General features: G+C 36.3%; 1 protein-coding gene across 1 annotated transcript in view; it reads left to right on the plus strand.

Moving 5' to 3' along the window:
• The window catches only part of DEPDC1B (DEP domain containing 1B), a 164,262-nt gene that overhangs the window by 71,907 nt on the left and 71,011 nt on the right, over window positions 1-21,344 (plus strand). Inside the window, exons 4-7 of the mRNA XM_053590185.1 lie at window positions 3,611-3,738; window positions 5,467-5,597; window positions 8,248-8,295; window positions 16,412-16,552. Coding sequence (XP_053446160.1) covers window positions 3,611-3,738; window positions 5,467-5,597; window positions 8,248-8,295; window positions 16,412-16,552 — 448 coding nt within the window. The remainder of the gene's footprint in view (window positions 1-3,610; window positions 3,739-5,466; window positions 5,598-8,247; window positions 8,296-16,411; window positions 16,553-21,344) is intronic.

Consider the following 21,344-nt stretch of genomic DNA (forward strand, 5'->3'; position numbering starts at 1 on the left):
TTTTTACCATGAATCTTAACAATCTCTCCATAGGATTCTTTTCTTTCCTTACTAGAAGTAAAGAACTTTTACTTTTTGAAGGAAGCACTTGATTGCCTCTTTGACATGTTTGAATTGCCAGCATTGCTACTCTTGGTCTTTAAGCCATTATTAAGTAAAATATTTTGTTGCTTTCTTCAACAAAAGCACTGTGATATTGATAGGTGGTCTGGTAACCAAGTGTGCTAAGTAACTTATGGTCAGGGAGCATGAGTAGTGTGGATTTGGTGTGGGTAGAGGGGAACTGGAAGGCAAGAGATTTCATCATGCTTCTAAAAATGGCACACATTAAAAAATTTTTGTATTATATATTTCTGTAATTTTCCATTTAATAGGTTTAGACTGTGGTTGACTGGGGGTAACTATAACCCTGGAAAGCAAAAGTTCACCTGTAATCCTAGCACTCTGGGAGGCCAAGGTGGGTGGATTGCCAGAGTTCATAGGTTTGAGAGCAGCTTGAGCCAGAGAGAAACCTCATCTTTACAAATGACTGGGCACTGTGGCGGGTGCCTGTAGTCCCCACTCGGGAGGCTAGACAAGAAAATTGCTTAAGCCCAAGATTTGAGGTTGCTGTAAGCTGTGATGCCATGGCACTCTCCCAAGGGTGACAAAGTGAGACTGTTGTCTCCAAAAAGAAAAAAAAAAGCAAAAAGCGAAAGTTCAGATAAAGGGTGACTACTGTATTAGAAAACAAAGTGACAATATTCTGAAGGAGTGAGCACAAATAGTATTTGAGAATTATTTAATTTATTTGTAATGATGAATACTTCATGTCTTGTTGATAGTTCTTATCCTAGAGAACATTTAAGTATAAGCTCCATGAAATGAGGTGCATTTCTTTGAACATTTGTACTTAACATCTAATATGACCCAATATAGAAAGCAGTTACTCAGTAGGTATTTTTTTTACTATAAGGTCATCCTGTATTATTTATACAAAAGAGGTAAAACCCATATTAAATTGTTATTTTTTAATGTCATTGATATAAAGACTTCCTTTCTCTATTCTACTTAGTTCTGTGAAGTAAAAATGTTCATGATAATACCATTGGGAAGACCAAGTGTTTATTAGCCTATTTCAGTCTACTCTTCAGGACTTTGCACTAATGATAACAATTTCTGTTTTCAATTATAAAAGTTTCAGGAGCCTTGAGGTGTGATATGCCACAGTCCCTGACTCTTCAATGCCTCTTATTCTCTCCCCCAAACCTTATCATTAGGTTTTTTTTCTCTGGCTATCTGCATCCATATATATATACATTTTTAATAACTTTTGCCTTGCTTTTTCTTATCCTTTCTTTACCCTTAAATGAAGTGTTAGAAATTGGAGCTCTGTAGTTGTTATATACATTTCCACTAAGGCTTGGACTGCTGCTTGTTGAAGATTGTCCAAAGGAGGAATGGCAGGCAGGATGTGTTTTCCTCATGGTGCCTTGATGTAGTGTTTGGAATGATGAGGTCAATAGTCAATAAACAAACCCTTCATCTTTCTTAAGAAACACGAGCTCTTTATTCATGTTTTTTACATTACTTTCTTTCTGTCTTTACCTTCAGTTTGCTTGTTTTTTTTTTTTTTTTTTAATTTTTTTTTTCTTTTTAAGGATCAAGTGAGCATGTCTATTTATTTATTATTATTATTATTTTTTGTAGAGACAGAGTTTCACTTTATTGCCCTCGGTAGAGTGCCGTGGCGTCACACAGCTCACAGCAACCTCCAACTCCTGGGCTTAGGTGATTCTCCTGCCTCAGCCTCCCGAGTAGCTGGGACTACAGGCGCCCGCCACAACGCCCGGCTATTTTTTTGTTGCAGTTTGGCCGGGGCTGGGTTTGAACCCGCCACCCTCGGTATATGGGGCCGACGCCCTGCTCACTGAGCCACAGGCGCCGCCCTGCTTGTTGTTTTTTGTTTTTGTTCCTTCTTGTCTTTTACCTAGCCATTATATAAAATAAAATAGAACTAATAAAATTATTTGTTGTGTTTGCCCAGGGGCCAATATAATGTGAAGGGTAAGAATGGGGCTCTGGGTTGAAATTTGGCTTGTCCAGTTATTTGGACTTTTTCAACTTGTTTCTCTGTGTTTGTGTTTCAGTTTTCTGGGTCAACATTATCCTCCAAAGGAGGGTTGTTGTGAGGATCAAGATGAGTTCATAATTGAAAGTGCTTAGAATAGTGCCTGGTACTCAGGTACCCAGTAACTGTTAAGTACTGTTGCTATTATTTATTTCGTGTGATTGTTTATAGGGAGAAAAATAAAATATTTAATAAATTACCTATAATACCACCCAGAGAGAAATATTGTTAACATTTTAGTGTGTATTCCTTCTTCCAGGTATATTTTTAACACAAAAATGAAATCATGCTGAGCTGTTTTGTAGCCTTTCTTCACTTAGAATAGAATGTTATGCTCATTTTGTCATGTTAGTAAATATTCAACGTTTTCAGTATCCGTATCATCTAATGTGAAAGTGGTATATTTGTCCAGCCCTTTACTCTTAGCTGTGCATGGTGTTTCCAGTTTTCAATATATAAACAATGGAGTAAGCAGTACCTTTATAGATAAACATCTAAATTATGTTCATGAGTGTTGTTTTAGGATAAATTTTTGAAGTGAATTTGCTAGCCAAATGCATGCCTGCATTCAAAAAGAAACATCTGATTTAGATATTTAGACATCCTTCACAAATCATGTAGTCTTGAATTTCTTTTATAATTCAGTAACTTTTCAAAAATAAAAGCAAAACCAAAAAACAAATTAAAAAAAAATCTTTCTAGATCCTTTTCCCAAATTAAGGTTTTTCTATAATGTTACATTTGCAAAAATCTATTATAGAAAGTTGTGTAAATGACTTATAGGTTTTACCTTTTAAAGGTTCTTTGTGATTACCAGAAGGAAGTTTTATGACCTAAGTCTTATAGCTTAAAAGTGAGAAACAAGATACTGAGAATATTGAGGAGGTAAAGTTGTACGATTTGGGGCAAATTATTAAACTTCTGTATTCTTTAGTTTTTCTCCTCTGTAGACAGGGGTCCATTCCTTTACAAGCACTATCTTCAACTGTGCTTGTACAGCTCCTATTTTTCCTGCCTTTTGCAGACATCTAAGATCTATGGGCTGCTTCCCAATGTTATACTTACTTGATATTTGCTTATGAAAAAAACAGAGAATCCTTGAAAGCAATATATTTAAATTTTATTTTAAACAATTATTCAGTATTGGATAGCGTGTGAATTTGGATAGGTATCCCTTGATTGAATTTTGAATTAAAATTTTATTTCACTTCTGCTTCACTGATTAGTTGGAACTCTTACAGGAAAAGTTAATTAGCTAATGTCATGCTTATTGCTGTAGCTCTTTTGTAATTCACGAATATTCATCTATAATACAACATAATCTTAAGAGTCATTCTTCTCTGAAGTCCGTGTAAAGAAAATTTTTATTTTTAATTATTTTAAATCAAATGACAAATAACCGAAACAAAAACTTTTCTCATAAAAATCATACCACTTTATACTGAAATATTCTGTCTCTTTCTACCCCTTTCATTCCCTCCCTCCTCCATTCTCCATTAGAATTCCGAGATGTGGTACAAGCGTCACAGTATTGCTATTGGAGAGGTACCAGCTTGCCGTCTCGTCCACCGCAGACAGCTGACAGAGGCCCACGTAGAAGAGATATGGAAGTCTATGACATTATCATAGTATGTGAATTTGATATTAATGAGACATTTTAGCAAGTTTTTTTCTATTTTGTTTCTTTACCACTGTATATTTAATTTTCTGAAATTACATAAGAAAATCTCAACTCTGCATTATTTGCAGCTGTGCTTAGCAAACATAATTCAACTGAATTCTGGGGATTTTCTATTGCCATTTATATAATAGTTAAAAATAGGAATTCAAAAGGTTCCTATACTTCCTAGTAATACTGAAATCTTAAGTTTAATAAAACACATAATGGAGGGCAGCGCCTGTGGCTCAGTGAGTAGGGCGCTGGCCCCATAGGCCGAGGGTGGTGGGTTCAAACCCAGCCCCGGCCAAACTGCAACAACAAAAACAAAAATAGTCGAGCATTGTGGTGGGCGCCTGTAGTCCCAGCTGCTCGGGAGGCTGAGGCAAGAGAATCTCATAAGCCCAAGAGTTAGAGGTTGCTGTGAGCCGTGTGACGCCATGGCACTCTACCCGAGGGCGGTACAGTGAGACTCTGTCTCTACAACAACAACAACAAAAAAAACAACACATAATGGGCTAGGCGCCTGTAGCTCAGTGGTTAGGCCACATACACTGGGGTTAGCAGGTTTGAACCCAGCCCAGGCCTGCTAAACAACAATGACAACCATATAACAAAATGTAGCCGGGATTGTGGGAGGCTGAGGCAAGAGAATTGCTTAAGCCTGAGAGTTTGAGGTTGCTGTAAGCTATGACGCCACGGCACTCTACCGAGGGTGACATGATGAGACTCTGTCTTAGAAAAAAAAACAAACCCAGGGGGTAGTGCCTGTGACTCAAGGAATAGGGTGCCAGCCCCATATACCAGGGGTGGTGGGTTCAAGTCTGGCCCCTGCCAAAAAACTGCAAAAAAAAAAAAAAAAAAAAAAAAAAACCCACATAATGGAAAATTTGGTCTCCTGGATATTTGATGTACTGTAGGTATAATTAAGGTGACAGTGTTATAGCAAATTTGCTTTTTCTCATGTAGTAATAGTAGTTTCTTATCATAGGATAAGCTACCCTGTTTCCCTTAAGAAAAGACACTGTATCTACAGTGTCTTATTTTAAGGTGTGCTCCCAAAGATGCGCTAGGTCTTATTTTCAGGAGATGTCTTATCTTTCCTATAAGTAGGTCTTATTTTCGGAGGATGTCTTTATTTTCAGGGAAACAGGGTAGTTTTTGTTTTTATAATAGTTTTATTTATGGCCGGGCATGGTGGCTCACCCCTATAATCCTAGCACTCTGGGAGGCTGAAGCAGGTGGATTGCTTTAGTGAGCTCAGAAGTTCGAGACCAGCCTGAGCAATCCCATCTCTAAAAATGGCTGGACTTGTGGCAGACACCTGTAGTCCCAGCTCCTTGGGAAGTTGAGGCAAGAGGATCTCTTGAGCCCAAGGATTTGAGGTTGCTGTGAGCTATAATGCCATCATACTCTACCAAGGGTGACAAAGTGAGACTCTGTCTTAAACAAAAAATAGTTCTATTTATAAAATTACTTTAGTATTCAGAGTGTTATATTATTAAATCATTGAAGCAATATGCTAATGCAAAAGGATATCTTTTAAGTTTATCATACCCAATTTCTACCTTTTTTGTCCTACAAAGCTTGTATAAGGTGTATGAAAACAGTACATTCTAAAGGTTGATCTTTTGGAGTGCTAGTTTTTTGGTAAATAATGCTTTTTAAAAAAAACTAACCAATTTATTTTTCTTTTTAGCTTACAGAAAATCCTTGGCTTAGATTCCTTAGAAGAAGTTTTAGACATCAAACTTGTCAACTCCAAGTTCATCATCCATAATGTATATAGTGTTAGCAAGCAGGGAGTTGTTATCCTTGATGACAAGTCAAGTAAGTGCATAAATACTATTTTATTCCTAGTTGACCCAACACATTGGCTGCTCAGGTCCATCAGCTCCTATTTGACCCTTCCCTAAACTCTAAATAAGTTTGTCTCTTCATTACACATATCTTTCTCTCCCTTCCACATACCTTGTAACTAATTGTTTAGATCAAAGAAATGTCATAGAAAAGATGAATATCCAGGAACTTCAGCACAGTCTATCCAAAGGCTGACTGTGTTAGCTACCCTTGGCATTAAGTGGTTCCATATTGTCCCCAGGAAAATCTCTGAAAAGTGAGCATGTTTGGGATCTGAGAACTTGAGTCAGACCCTTGGGGGCCTGATTGCATTTAGGGTTCTCTCTGACCTTTTTGTTAGAGTTGGTTTTGTGTCAGATTTTCTATGATAATGTTTATATTGTTTTTCTTTTTAATAAGGGGGAGCTCTTTAAATTTTGGAGGTACTTTAATTTTGTATGCCTTTCCTTTCTTTCTTTTTTTTTTTTCAGTTTTGGCCAGGGCAATTTTGTATGCCTTTTTCTCCAAGCCAATCTATAAATTCAGGGCTACCCAACCTGGTTTTTGATTTGTAAAAATATGGGCACGGTACCTGTAGTAGGCCACAATTCCCACACTGATTTTAAAACTGCCTATGGCTAAGGGCTGGACCAGAAAATTGGGTGGAGTCTTTGATGTATTCTTCCTTTAGTTCAAACTCGTGATGCTGGGAATTGGCTGGAAATAAAATGACTTTCGAACATGGGAAGGTTATATATTTTTGGGTTTTTATAAAATATTACATTTAGGGCTGGAGGCTCCTGGGCAGCAGACAGAATGTACCAGAAGGAGCCTGAGCAGTTGTGAGAGGGTAGGAAGGTTATGGGGTTCCCTTTTCTAGTCCCTATATCAGGAATGGAGGACAAAGGGAGACAGATTTATGGTGACTCTGTGAGTTGTGAAGTTTAATCTGAGCATATAAAATTAAGTTTCTAGAATGAGGGAGGTATAGACATCTAAATACATCTAAAATCCTTTTAAATTCTCTGCATATACCAAATTAATACATTTTGTTGTCAGATCATTCATCTTTCATTTTATTAAGTAAGGTCGGTCTTCAGAAAGAAGAGAGCATTTTGTAAAGCTCAGGTTTATTAGATCTAACTCAATTCAATAAGTATCTTCCCAGGTTTACAGAAAGTACAGAAAATGAAGTAGAAGCCTAAAGGCCGGCCTGTTTATTCAGATGTCTATGGCAGGGCCAGGAGGGATGAGATTCTGTACTGGTGGTTTAGCTGGGATTTTTTTGCAGCAATGTTATTTTACTATTATTATTTTAAGGCTGTCCTAATAATAGTAGCCTAATATTAATATGTCAGTGTCCTAAAGCATTTTGAAAATGGAAACATATAAAATAATACTTACATTGGACCTATAGAATTTGCCATTTTTAGAGGGAGGTATTTGGCGAACTTGTTTTATAAATGCTTTGGTTACTAATATTTTTGACTTTTCTGTTTTTTGTTTTCCTTCTGTAATTCTTAGGATAAGTGGTTTGTCTTTGTGGTTTGTCATCAATTTTTTCTTTTTACTAAATCTTTTTTTTATTTTAATTTTTACATATACATGTGTTAATTAGGTTTCCATTTTTTTGCCTTCATAAAATTAAAAAGACTTCAAATTTAATAATAATAACAATGTTTAAGATAAGGATTAGAAATAAAAACCTTGTAAAGAACGAATGTAAATACATTCAGAAAAGGAATCAGACAATTGCTTTACTAAATCTTTAAAAGGTGTATCTTGTCCTAAGAAAAATTTGTAGGCATGATTTATATGAGTACTAAGGAAAGATTTTCATCTTTTAAACATTCTGACACACAATTGATGATTTATGATTAGCAGATATGTTTCATATTACTTGGGCAGGAAATCCATTCTTTCTTTTTTTCTTAACCATTCAACAATTGTATTTAACAGATACCTGCAGAACATTTTATCCTAACAAAAATGAATAAGCATTCTTTTCATCATCCCATGGAACATACTCCAAAATTGATCACACTTAGGTTATGAGTCTAACCTCAGCAAATTTAAAATAATAGATATAATTCCTTGGGCGGCACATGTGGCTCAGTGAGTAGGCAGCCAGCCCCATATACTGCGGATAGTGGGTTCAAACCCAGCCCTGGCCAAACTGCAACAAACAGTAGCTGGGGGTTGTGGAGGGCACCTGTAGTCACAGGTAGTCAGAAGGCTGAGGCAAGAAAATCGCCTAAGCCCAAGGGCTGAAGTTTGCTGTGAGGTGCGATGCCAGGGCAATCTACCAAGGGTGACACACTGAGACTCAGTCTCAACACATTCTATGAAGCAAACATCACCTGGGAGCACTCGACCGGTGGAGATCTCACAGACCACCATGGCTTGTACGAAAGGTTGTTATTAGTGAGGGAGGGATGTTGCAGAGCAGCCCCAAGGAGGAGAGAAAAGGAGGGGGCTGGGGGAGAAAAGAGAGAGAGAGGAAAGAGAGTGGGGGAGAGAGGAGGAGAGAGAGGAGAGGAGAGAGGAAGAAATCCATTCTTATGATACCAAGCATATATATAATTTCTTGTGTTATGTGGAATTGAATAAAATAATCTTTTTATTTTTGTTTTTCCTGCAGAAGAACTTCCTCATTGGGTGCTATCAGCTATGAAGTGTTTGGCCAATTGTAAGTACTAATTATCCGCTGGTTTTGTGAAATTAAGAAAAATTGGTGGCCTGAATTAGAAAAACATTGTTTGATGGCCTGAACATTGATTTGACACCTCTGAGACTGGCAGTTAATTCTTTTGGGACTACTGTGCTTTGAGAGATGAATTTGTGACTTAATAATGAAGTAGCTTCAGAGATTTCAACACTCCTTTGGCAGTGTTGGATAGATCCTCCAATAAGAAGCTGAGCAAAGAAATTTTAGATTTAAACCTAACCATCCAACATTTGGATTTAGCAGACATCTACAGAACAGTTCATCCCAACAAAACTGAATACACATACTTCTCATCAGCCCACGGAACATACTCCAAAATCAATCACATCTTAGGTCACAAGTCTAACCTCAGTAAATTTAAAGGAATAGAAATTATTCCTTGCATCTTCTCAGACCACCATGGAATAAAAGTTGAACTCAGTAACAAGAGGAATCTGCATACTCATACAAAAACATGGAAGTTAAATAACTTTATGCTGAACGATAGCTGGGTCAGAGATGAGAAGAAAGGAATCACCAATTTTTTGGAACAAAACGACAATGAGACACGAATTATCAGAATCTCTGGGATACCGCAAAGGTAGTCCTAAGAGGGAAATTTATAGCACTGTAAGCCTTCCTCAGGAGAACGGAAAGAGAGGAAGTTAACAACTTAATGGGACATCTCAAGCAACAGGAAAAGGAAGAACATTCCAACCCCAAACCCAGTAGAAGAAAAGAAATAACCAAAATTAGAGCAGAAGTAAATGAAATTGAAAACAAAAGAATAATACAACAGATCAGTAGATCAAAAAGTTGGTTTTTCGAAAAGGTCAGTAAGATAGATAAACCTTTGGCCAACCTAATCAGGAAAAAAAAGAGTAAAATCTCTAATCTCATCAATCAGAAACAACAAAGACAAAATAACAACAGACTCCTCAGAAATCCAAAAAATCCTTAATGAATATTACAAGAAACTTTATTCTCAGAAATAGGAAAATCTGAAGGAAACTGACCAATACTTGGAAGCACGTCACCTTCCAAGACTTAGCCAGAATCGGGTGGAAATGTTGAACAGGCCCATATCAAGTTCGGAAATAGCATCAACCATACAAAACCTCCCTAAAAAGAAAAGTCCGGGACCAGATGGTTTCGTGTCTGAATTCTACCAAACCTTTAAAGAGGAATTAGTACCTATATTACTCAACTTGTTCCAAAAGGTAGAAAAGAAGGAAGACTACCCAACACATTCTATGAAGCAAACATCACCCTGATCCCCAAACCATGCAAAGACTCAACATGAAAAGAAAATTATAGACCAATATCACTAATGAATATAGATGCAAAAATATTCAACAAGATCCTAACAAACAGAATCCAGCAACACAGCAAACAAATTATACATCATGACCAAGTCGGTTTTATCCCAGGGTCTCAAGGCTGGTTCAATAGGTGTAAATCTTTAAGTATAATTCAGCACATAAACAAATTAAAAAAACAAAGACCATATGATTCTCTCAATTGATGCAGAAAAAGCTTTTGATAATATCCAGCATCCCTTCATGATCAGAACACTTAAGAAAATTGGTATAGAAGGGACATTTCTTAAACTGTTAGAGGCCATCTACAGCAATCCCACAACTGATATCGTATTGAATGGAGTTAAATTGAAATCATTTCCACTCAGATCAGGAACCAGACAAGGCTGCCTATTGTCTCCACTGCTCTTTAACATTGTAATGGAAGTTTTAGCCATCGCAATTAGGGCAGAAAAGGCGATCAAGGGTATCCATATAAGGTCAGAAGAGATCAAACTTTCGCTCTTCGCAGATGATATGATTGTATACCTGGAAAACACCAGAGATTCTAATACAAAACTCTTAGAAGTGATCAAGGATTACAGCAGCATCTCAGATTACACAAAATCAACATTCATAAATCGGTAGCCTTTATATATATCAACAATAGTCAAGCTGAAAAAAACAGTTAAGGACTCTATTCCATTCACAGTAGTGCCAAAGAAGATGAAATATTTGGGAGTTTATCTAACAAAGGACGTGAAAGATCTCTATAAAGAGAACTATGAAACTCTAAGAAAAGAAATAGCCGAAAATGTTAACAAATGGAAAAACATACCATGCTCATGGCTGGGAAGAATCAACATTGTTAAAATGTCCATACTACCCAAAGCAATACATAGTTTTAATGCAATCCCTATTAAAGCTCCACTGTCATACTTTAAAGATCTTGAAAAAATAATACTTCATTTTATATGGAATCAGAAAAAAACCTCGAATAGCCAAGACATTACTCAGAAATAAAAACAAAGCAGGAGGAATCACCCTACCAGACCTCAGACTATACTACAAATCAATAGTGATCAAAACAGCATGGTACTGGTACAAAAACAGAGAATTAGATGTCTGTAACAGAATAGAGAACCAAGGGATGAAACCAGTTACTTACTGTTATTTGATCTTTGACAAGCCAATTAAAAACATTCAGTGGGGAAAAGATTCCCTATTTAACAAATGGTGCTGGGTGAACTGGCTGGTAACCTGTAAAAGACTGAAACTGGACCTACACCTTTCACCATTAACTAAGATAGACTCTCACTGGATTAAAGATTTAAACTTAAGACACGAAACTATAAAAATACTAGAAGAGAGTGCAGGGAAAACCCTTGAAGAAATCTGTCTGGGTGAGTATTTTATGAGGAGGACCTCCCAGGGCAATTGAACCAGCTTCAAAAATACACGACTGGGACCTGATCAAAGTAAAAAGCTTCTGCACAGCCAAGAACACAGTAAGTAAAGCAAGCAAACAGTCCTCAGAATGGGAGAAGATATTTGCAGGTTATGTCTCCGACTAAGGTTTAATAACCAGAATCCACAGAGAACTCAAATGTATAAGCAAGAAAAGAACAAGTGATCCCATCGCAGGCTGGGCAAGGGACTTGAAAAGAAACTTCTCTGAAGAAGACAGGCATACAGCCTACAGACATGAAAAAATGCTCGTCATCTTTAATCATCAGAGAAATGCAGATCAAAACTACTTTGAGATATCATCTAACTCCAGTAAGATTAGCCCATATCACAGAATCCCAAGACCAGAGATGTTGGTGTGGATGTGGAGAAAAGGGAACACTTTTGCACTGCTGGTGGGAATGCAAATTAATACATTCCTTTTGGAAAGATGTTTGGGGAACACTTAGAGATCTAAAAATAGATCTGCCATTCAATCCTGTAATTCTTCTACTGGGTATATACGCAGAAGACCAAAAACCACATAACAAAGCTATTTGTACCAGAATGTTTATTGCAGCCCAATTCATAATTGCTAAGTCATGGAAAAAGCCCAAGTGCCCATCGATCCATGAACAGATTAATAAATTGTGGTATATTTACACCATGGAATATTATGCGGCTTAAAAAAAGATGGAGACTTTACCTCTTTCATGTTTACATGGATGGAGCTGGAACATATTCTTCTTAGTAAAGTATCTCAAGAATGGAAGAAAAAGTATCCAATGTACTCAGCCCTACTATGAAACTAATTTATGGCTTTTGCATGAAAGCTATAACCCAGTTATAACCTAAGAATATGGGGGAAGGGGGAAAAGGAGGGAAGAAAGGGGGGAGGATGGGCAGTGGAAGGGTGATTGGTGGGATTACACCTGCGGTGCATCTTAAAAGGGTACATGAAACTTAGTAAATGTAGAATATAAATGTCTTAACACAGTAACTAAGAAAATGCCAGGAAGGCTATGTTAACCAGTGTTGTGAAAATGTGTCAAATGGTCTATAAAACCAGTGTATGGTGCCTCATGATCACATTAATGTACAACTATGATTTAATGATAATAAAAAAATAATGAAATAGCTGAATTATAGAACAGTTTTAAAGGGATTTAGTGCTTACACTTTCTAGCAGATATAATTACACTCTTTATAAAATGCACATGTGAATGTTATACTCTTTGCATTATCATCATCATTATTATTTTTATTGCTTAATATTTCGATACAGCAATTCTCCGATTTCTTTTCTGAATGTATTTATGTGCGTTCATTCTTTATGTGGTTTTTGTTTCTAGTCCTATCTTAAACATTGTCATTGTTATTAAATTTTAAGCCTCTTTAATTTTGTAAAGGCAAAAAATGGAAACCTAATAAACACATGTATATGTAAAAATAAAAAAAATTAAAAAAATATTCCCAAATATCTATTGTATTTACATCATCAGTTTTGGTCAGCCTATCCTATTATTGGCTTTTTATAAGGCAATATTTTAACTTGGGGAGAAATTGTTTAGAAGAGTGGTCTAATTGATATGTAGGATGGCTTAGAATAGTGTTTCTTAACATTCCTACTGCCACGACCCTTTAATACAATTCCTCATGTTGTGGTGACCCCCAACCATAAAATTATTTTCATTGCTACTTCATAACTATAATTTTGCTACTGTTATCAATCATAATGTAAATAATCTGATATGCAGGATGGTCTTAGGTGACTTCTGTGAAAGGGTCATTTCCCCAAAGGGGTCACAACCCACAGGTTGAGAATCTGTGGCTTAGAAGAAGAAGAACTTGCATGCAGAGAAACAAAAACTGTTTCAGTAATGTGGATGTGAGATGAGAGGGCCTGGTCCCAGCTGGTCTCTGTGAAGATTTTCATAGGTATATGAAATTCGTTTCATAGACGCATGGTTTCCATTTCACTGAATATCATAGACTCTGGGAAGGAAGAGTTTTTTTCTGGGGATTTTCAGAAGGCTTAACCCATAGAGGAGATGCTAGTGTTACTGGCTTAACTGAAACAAATGATTTTAATAAGAAAAGGTCTAGTTATTTTGGCTGACTGATAGTGGTGATATTTGGTTTAGAGGGCGTTGAGTCTCACAGATACTTCAGAAAAGTAGTTTTCTTTCTTTTCTTTTGTATAGGACTAGAATTTACAGAGGTAGATATAAGTTTCCTTGTAATTATTTTTATTTTATTTTTTTCTAAGACAGAGTGATCTGTTGCCCTACGCTAGAGTGCCATGATATTAGCCTAGCTCACAACAACCTCAAACTCCAGGGTTCAAGTGATCCTCCTGCCTCAGCCTCCCATGTAGCTGGGACTACAGGTGCTTACCACAAGGCATGGCTAATTTCTTCTATGTTTTAGAGAACGGAGCTCACTCTTGCTTAAGCTAGTCTCAAATTCTTGAGCTCAAGTGATCCTCCTGCCTCAGCCTCTCAGAGTGTTAGGGTTACAGATGTGAGCCACTGTGCCTAGCCTGGAGTTAGTTTTGTTTGATTATAGAATGAAACTAAAATAACTGTTTAGCTTAATGTAGGTAATTTTAGTGGTAATATTTGAAAAATAATTTTGTTATTTTGAATATCATCCTGAATATGAATGATGTTCATTCAGTACTATCATTCTGATTATGAATAGTAATAACATTAGTTTGTGTGAAACCCAAAGTCCTCTAGGTTTAACTGTTAAACATTTCATTGTTTTTTGATTAATATTTTAGAACTTCTGAGATGTAGAGTACTGTGGTTTTAACTTGCGAAAGGGCTTTTTATTCTTTCTGTTAGATCATTTGAAGTAAACTAAATTTAAATTATATATTTGGCAATGATGAGATAGAAAGTGTAAATGGGAAGTTAAATTACCCATTTCTGAATTCTTGGCAACCCAATGATTTGGAAGTCGATCGGCCAGTATAATCAACCTATGTACAATATGTTAGCAAGTGTATGGTAAGGTGTGTTTATGGTGCTGAATTTCAATGATGACTGAAATGTAGTGGAAAGTATAATTTTCTCAAAGGCAAGTTGTACACCTAAATCCTCAGACAAGTTAGAACAACTCTGACTACTTACAGTGGAGAGGATAGATATGAGATAAGTGGCTTAGTAATGATCTCCATGGGTGTGAGGTTGTGTTGCAGTAGGTGGCAAACGTTGGGAACGGGGATCATGTGTTGCATGTATCAAGTGCAATGATTTATGAATGGTTAGCACATTGTAAAATGTTTGTTTATATGTCAAAGAATAAAGGTAGCCAAAAGGCAAGGTCAGCCTTTCAAATTGCTTTATAAAATCACTAAGTGTTTCAAAATTCTCATTGACCCTAAAAATCTACTTTGAGTCCAAGAAGTCATGATCTGTTTCTCGTCCTTCTTATCCTTAGTAAGTACAGATTCCCGTTACAGTCATCTGAGAGGGAACAAAAGCATAGGCCGATGGATGATATGATACTTTGAAGGCCTGCTGCCTCCCTTTCTGTTGGTCTGTTGCTCACCTCTTTCCCTTTGGGCTCACCTGCATTTATCACAGGCCATGTGCATGTGGGCCTGGATACTTCTGTTTTTGGCCAGCTCCAATGCTGGGTGAATATATGCAAAACCAGGTTAACTATGTTTTTCTTCTTTGTACATGTATATCACAAGAATTCAGTCCAAAATGGATACAAAAAAGTCAAAGTTTTTCTTTTTCCAAAATTTGTCAAGAGTAACAATTATAAACTAGATTTAAAAAATTCTTAAAGTTCAAGATGCCTAAGAAAGAAAAGATTTTAAAAATATGGTTTCCTCTCATAGGATTCACTATGCACTGGATTTTTAGAGAAACCTTTTTTTGGTTTTTGCATATTTTTAACAAGGATGATGAAATATTCACAAAGGAGTACAACTACTTAGAATGAACCCCATACTTACCATGGGAGGGAGTAATTCTAGGCAATGTGTTGCTTTCTGAGACAGACCAACTTAACTATTTGTGTAGACTAAGCTTAGCATGTATAGGAGAAGGAAACAAGCAACATGGTGCCTGCATTTGCTGCTAGGTTCATGTGATACCACACATAGATATTTTGCAATTTTCCTTGTTTTGGCCAAAATAAGTTATTTTATAAGAAAAGAACATTGAACGGTAAGAGAGTTTTAAAAGAGAACAAATCACGCCATTTGATAATGTCTCGGTGGCCTTGAAACATGAAAGCCCAGAATGTTTTACTATCTATTTTAGCTTGATCCTCTTTCTTTAGTTACAGCAACTCTGTAGGAAGAATTTGCTTTCATTTATCTTGGCTGTTGCTCTGTTCTCCGGGGGGTAGAGTTCTATCTGGGTGCAGTTGTTTAGTCTTCTGCTGGCCCCAGACTGGCCCGTGCGGTGCCACTCCTTTCTTCATGCTGTAGTGGAAATGGAGAAGCCCAGCGAAACTCTTCCTCATGGGACTACTGGCCATTTTTCCTTAAGGCACAGGAGGCTCCAGTTAAGTCTCTCAACTTGGCAGTGTAAATCTGTGGTTTGTGAATGGATCGTTGGGGGCATTTGCTGCCAGCTCTGTAGAGAACATGTCTTGTTCTCCTTTTGGTCCCAGATACAAGTGGAATTTTGCCTTGCTTGCTGCTGGCATAAGATATGGCTAGGACCAGGCAGTTCGAGGTTTTTATGTTTGCTCCAACTTTATGATATTTATCAGTAAACTGTCTTTTGATGATTGGTTGGAGATCAGATAGAGAGTTTATAATCAGAATAAATTAACAAGATAAGATATAAAATCTCCTTTTCAGGGTATCATTTAAAAGGTTAAAATTTTTATTGGTCTGAAATAATAGTTTAGAGGCAGAAGTTATTTATTCACTATGACTGTAGGATTTTATAATATAGCAAAAATGAAATAATGAAAAGCTTTAAAAATTGCTTTATAACTGGTATATTACACATATGAGGTAGTTGTCTTGATCAAGTTTATCAAGACTGGGAAACTACTGAGTATTTCAAAGAAAATTATAATATTTAAGAAAAATGCCTTTCAGAAGGACATTATTAAAAAAAAAAGAGTGTCTTTTAAAATACATTAAGCATTTAATTTTCCTGAATGTTTTATAATAGATTTCAATTTAGACATAAAGTACATTTGTTTAAGCAAAATATATAGGCTTCATTTAATTAATGCTAATTTTCCTGATGAAAAATTTTCTGTGTATCTTGAATAACCAGATGTATATGCTACGTGTATTCACAGAGAATAATACTCAGAGGTAATTGCTCCATTACTATTTATCTTTCTCTCTCTCTTTTTTCCAAAAATAGGGCCCAACTGTTCTGATTTGAAGCAGCCCATGTACTTAGGATTTGAAAAAGATGTCTTTAAAACCATAGCAGATTACTATGGTCACTTGAAAGAGCCTCTGCTTACATTTCATCTTTTTGATGCTTTTGTAAGCGTATTAGGTAAGTTGGAATATAGTGAATATATGCATCTGCATTATTGGTACTGAATAATTTTATTTTTCACTGTCTGGAGACCTTCATTAGTCAGAATTCATAGAATTTTTAAAGTAAAAACTGATAGGGTGCTTGCCATAGCTGGAGTCTTGCTCTATGAAGAAATAAAAGAAAATGGTTAAGTTCCATTATAAAACTCAAAACCAAGGCCAGTATTTTTTATTTCTTCTTCTTCTTTTTTTTTTTTATTAAATCATAGCTGTGTACATTGATATAATCATGGGGCATCATTCACTAGCTTCACAGACCGTTTACCAAGTTTCACATATACCCTTGTAAGATGCACCATATTTTTTATTTCTTAAGAAAGAATAATATGTTGCATGCCTTCTTTGTACAAAAGGGTAGATAACTTTATTGATATTGAAGAATGTAAACTTGACATTTACTGTTCATGGCTAAGTTTATTCTGGATATGACTTCATGAATAGTTAAGTGTGGGAGGTGCATTTTCATTTAGAAATCTAATTTCTATTTATAAAAGCAACAGGTTTTTTAGAACAATTTCTTGAGACATGCAAAATAAATATAGTAACATTATTCACTAAAACTTGTCATTATTCCTCATATGTGTAGATTTATACTTTAGAATTTATACTGTACAGAGGAAAAAAATCAACATTATTGCTATTAGTCTTTCTGAATTGTTCCTTTCTTCTTGGAAATAAGATCTTCCTGTTGGCTATTATAATTGTTCAATAAGTGTTATTGTTGTCTCATCAAAAGATTTGCTTTAACCAAATTATTACATGGGAATCATACTCCGTTATGTAAATTTGTAGGACTTACCATAATCTTGTTGCTGAATATTGTGGAGTTTAACCATCTTTCTCTTTCCCTTTTTGTCACTTCCCTTATTTTCCCTTTGATTTTCTTTCTTCTTCTTTCTCTCTGACTTTATTTTTGGAAAATATAGATGCTGCCATAATATCCTAACGAAATATCAGCCATTATGAATAAGTTGTTTGAGCTCATGGCACAGTACTTTAGAGTTTAAGCTTTTGTAGGTTCTGTGATAATAGCAAACAAAACATAACAATTGTAAATCATGTACATAAGACTAAGTGTTTTCAGACAGATCAATATTGGGAACAAATGAGGGGATTAGACTTAGTATTGGGTTTTGAGACCATGGGGCTTCTTAGAATTTTGTTTCCACCCAAGGAGTATTGTACTTGGGCTTATGCACTTATGAACATCATGTCTCGTGATGAAATTTGTCATTACTTAGTATGTCTGTGGACTAATTGAGTAGATTCCCATTGTAGCTACTTACTGTCATTATGCCACTGGTAAAAGAAGAGTTCTAAGAGTGGATTAAATCACTTCTTAGATTTTCTTCTTGGTTTCCAGTTTTATAATTTTATATAGTAAAATCTGATTTGAAAAAATTTTTAAACATTCAGTTTGTGTCAGTTATATTTATAATGTTACTGGTATATTATATCACAGTTTTTTATTTTAATCGCAGCTAGGAATTAAAGCTGGGTATCAGATATTTGAGCCTGCTATTCTCTGCAGAATCATCTTTAGAAGGTTTAGTGTGGAAGAAGGATGGGCAGAGTGGGGGAATTTATTGCTATCAGGTATCAGCAAGAATAGACTAATGCATGTGGATAGTAATGGTGTAGAAACCTTGCCTTATCCAGCCCTGTTCAGGTGAATATACTGAAGACCATTTCTTAATATCTTTCCATAGTGAAAGAAGAAGGTCTTCTAGATTACAGAAGACTATAGTTTGTTTATATGATTAACTAAGATTACCTAATATAGTAATCCTGTTAGAGCCTGTGGGAAAAGGTAAATATCTAGATCCCAATAGGTTCACTCATCCCTTAAACCTTTGACTTAATTTTGATTGAAATAGAATGTCATTTGGTGAACTGTTTTTAAAGTAAGTAATAGTTTACTTTGTGTAGGAGCTAAAAATTTTACAGCATTTTCAATGAAGGTGGTTTTTAGTTTATTTAATGAACTTCTTTTGAGGTTTTTTTCCTTTGCTTCCAGCATGGTTGGGCTCAATTTCAAAGCTGTGTGAGTGCAGTTAGTTGTTAACACGTGAAACAGGGCACCTGAAAGTTCTTAGAAAAGAAAAAAACATGACATTTTTGGAGATGTAAGACTTATTCTCTACTTACCTTTAAAATTATTTAATTTGGCTCAAGAGTCTTACCTAGAAGTGTAACTTTCCCTAGTAATCGATCTTCCTTATAGGAAGATAAGCACTTGCTGACTCTTGAATGGGGTGAATGAGATTGAGTAGCACGCTTTACTTGCTTTGCACCTGGAGTGCATTATGTTGTATAGCATCTAATAATGTGGCATAGTGAGGAAAGTAGGGAAAAAAGCACAAATGGGCATGGGAGCAGGGTAGGGTGTTTTGGAAAATTGAGTGACCAGTGGGTTGTGTAATCTGAAAGCCCACACTGTTGGTCAGAGGACCACCACTAATGCACCAGAAATGAGTCTGGTTTGACTTGTGTGTCTTAAAAATGAAATTTAATTAAATAGCTAAGCCTTAGGAGATTTGGTGGTTAGGGTGCTGGCCACATACATACACCAAGGCTGGTGGGTTTGAACCCTGTCCCAGGCCCGCTAAACAGCAATGACAATTGCAACAAAAAATAGCTGGGCATTGTGCGGGCACCTGTAGTCCCAGCTACTTGGGAGGCTGAGGCAAGAAAATTGCTTAAGCCCAAGAGTTTGAGGTTGCTGTGAGCTGTCATGTCACAGCACTCTACCCAGGGTGACATAGTGAGACTCTGTCTCCAAAAAAAAAAAAGAAAAGAAAAGAAAGAGGAGAGTCATGTAAGAATTCATATTTCTGGCTATTTTTAGAAAAATCAGAAGATCTGACAGTTCTGGGCTTGAATTTTCAGCAGCACAAGCTACTGCAGCTGGATAGTGAGTGCCTCCTCTAGAAGAAGTGTGTGTTTCAGGGACATGAACTCCAGTTTGCCAAGGTTCCAATATCCTCATTGCTTTTCAGATTCTGAAGCTAGGTTTGCTTGACTTCCTTCAGTTTTTTTTTTTTTTTTTTTGCAGTTTATGGCTGGGGCTGGGTTTGAACCCGCCACCTCCGGCATAAGGGGATGGCGCCCTACTCCTTTGAGCCACAGGCGCTACCCGACTCCCTTCACTTTTCTATCCCATTTATCTGTTCCTGTAGGCAGTTGAGCTTGCCACTCCTGATTTATTTGCTGGTAGGCTAGAAGACTGAGGTAATATCTCTTTGTTGTTCCCTTTCTCCTAAATGTTAAGTCTAAAAAATGTTATTGACATTCTTTAGATTGATTATGCACTAGATGAGCTAACTCAATAAGTTGAGATCTCCCACTGCATTTTTTAACCTCAAAGTCTCCATAAAGTTAGGTTTTCCATTCATTGGGTCTTTTGTCTAGTGATTTTTAGAAAGCCCTACTAAAAGCTGTGAGCCATCTTTGCCTTGTTACTTCTCTGCCCTTATTTTCTTCAGGTTATCTCAAGGTCCTTATCCCATGGTAATTCTTAAGGGAAGACAGTTCTTTTTTTCAGAGGGTGCCTGTTTGGTGTGCTTGACCAGACAGAGGGCCCTTCTCCATATTAGTCCAGAGTTCTTTCTGCTGGTGCTGTCTGCTCTCAGGGCCCAGGGCTTGTGACTGGAGTTTTTGTAAGATGTAATGATGTTGAACCACTCCCAAATATAACGTTTGCTGCCTACCATCGGAATGAAGGTGAATTAGGGACTTCAGTGGAAATAAATGGAAATTTATCTTCCCAGCTGGCTAAGACTGAATACATGAACTACATCAGTGATCACTAGGATAATTGACAAACCTTCTGGGGGGAAAAGTTCAAGACCTTTCTCATACCACTGCAGTGAGATAAATCTTAACTGGGTGAGAGGAATAAATGAAAAATGCAGATGTACAATACAGTTGGTATTCCTAAGCAAAAAAGCAAAACGAGTCATAAAAATGCTATAGCAGCTGGAACTGCTGTCTGCAGGAAAGGGCGTATCTTATACATGGGTGAGTTTATATCTACTTTTAAACATGTCCCAAAGGTGGCCTGTTTGCTTTTCCTTAAAAATCTCTGGAAAAATAGTCCCTCTTGCTATGTCTTTTTTAAAGTAAGAAGTTCTTGTCAATTGATTTGTATACTGAATCCTTTTGGCGTAGTGTAAACCTGTTCCTTTTTGTATCTCGTCTTAGTGAAAATGAACTGTGACATGTTTCTTTGTTCCTCTGGTTGTTTGACAACTACAACTAACCTATTTTGAATTTATTTTCTGGCTAAATAGACAGTGGTCCTTTTTTCCTTTCTGGGAACTCCAGGACCTCAAAATAGTCTTCATATTTTACTTCTTTTTTGAGTTCATATAAGGAATATCTTGCTGTTGACAATGGAATATCAGGTTTACTTAGCAAAAATGAAAAATTTGTGCTCCTAATAATTGGAAAATAGAAAGCTGATGTAACCATTGGGGATCAGGAAAGAGGTTGATAAAGGTAGCTGTCACCCCAATCACTCATCATGGCCTAAGTCTCATCTAATCTTTAAGTGGGGAAACTTCATGTTGGAAGGCTGCATTAATTTATTTAGCTGCAATCAAGTAAGGCTGCATTCAATAAACTCCAAATAGATACTTAAAAATGTACATTACTTTGTAAAAATCTGACTATAATGTACTTAATTTCAAAAAAAGAAAACTGTAATTTTATTTTATTTTATTAAATCATAACTGTGTACATTAATG

The sequence above is a fragment of the Nycticebus coucang genome, chromosome 1, assembly GCF_027406575.1.
Source record: "Nycticebus coucang isolate mNycCou1 chromosome 1, mNycCou1.pri, whole genome shotgun sequence".
NCBI classification, from domain to species: Eukaryota; Metazoa; Chordata; class Mammalia; order Primates; family Lorisidae; genus Nycticebus; species Nycticebus coucang.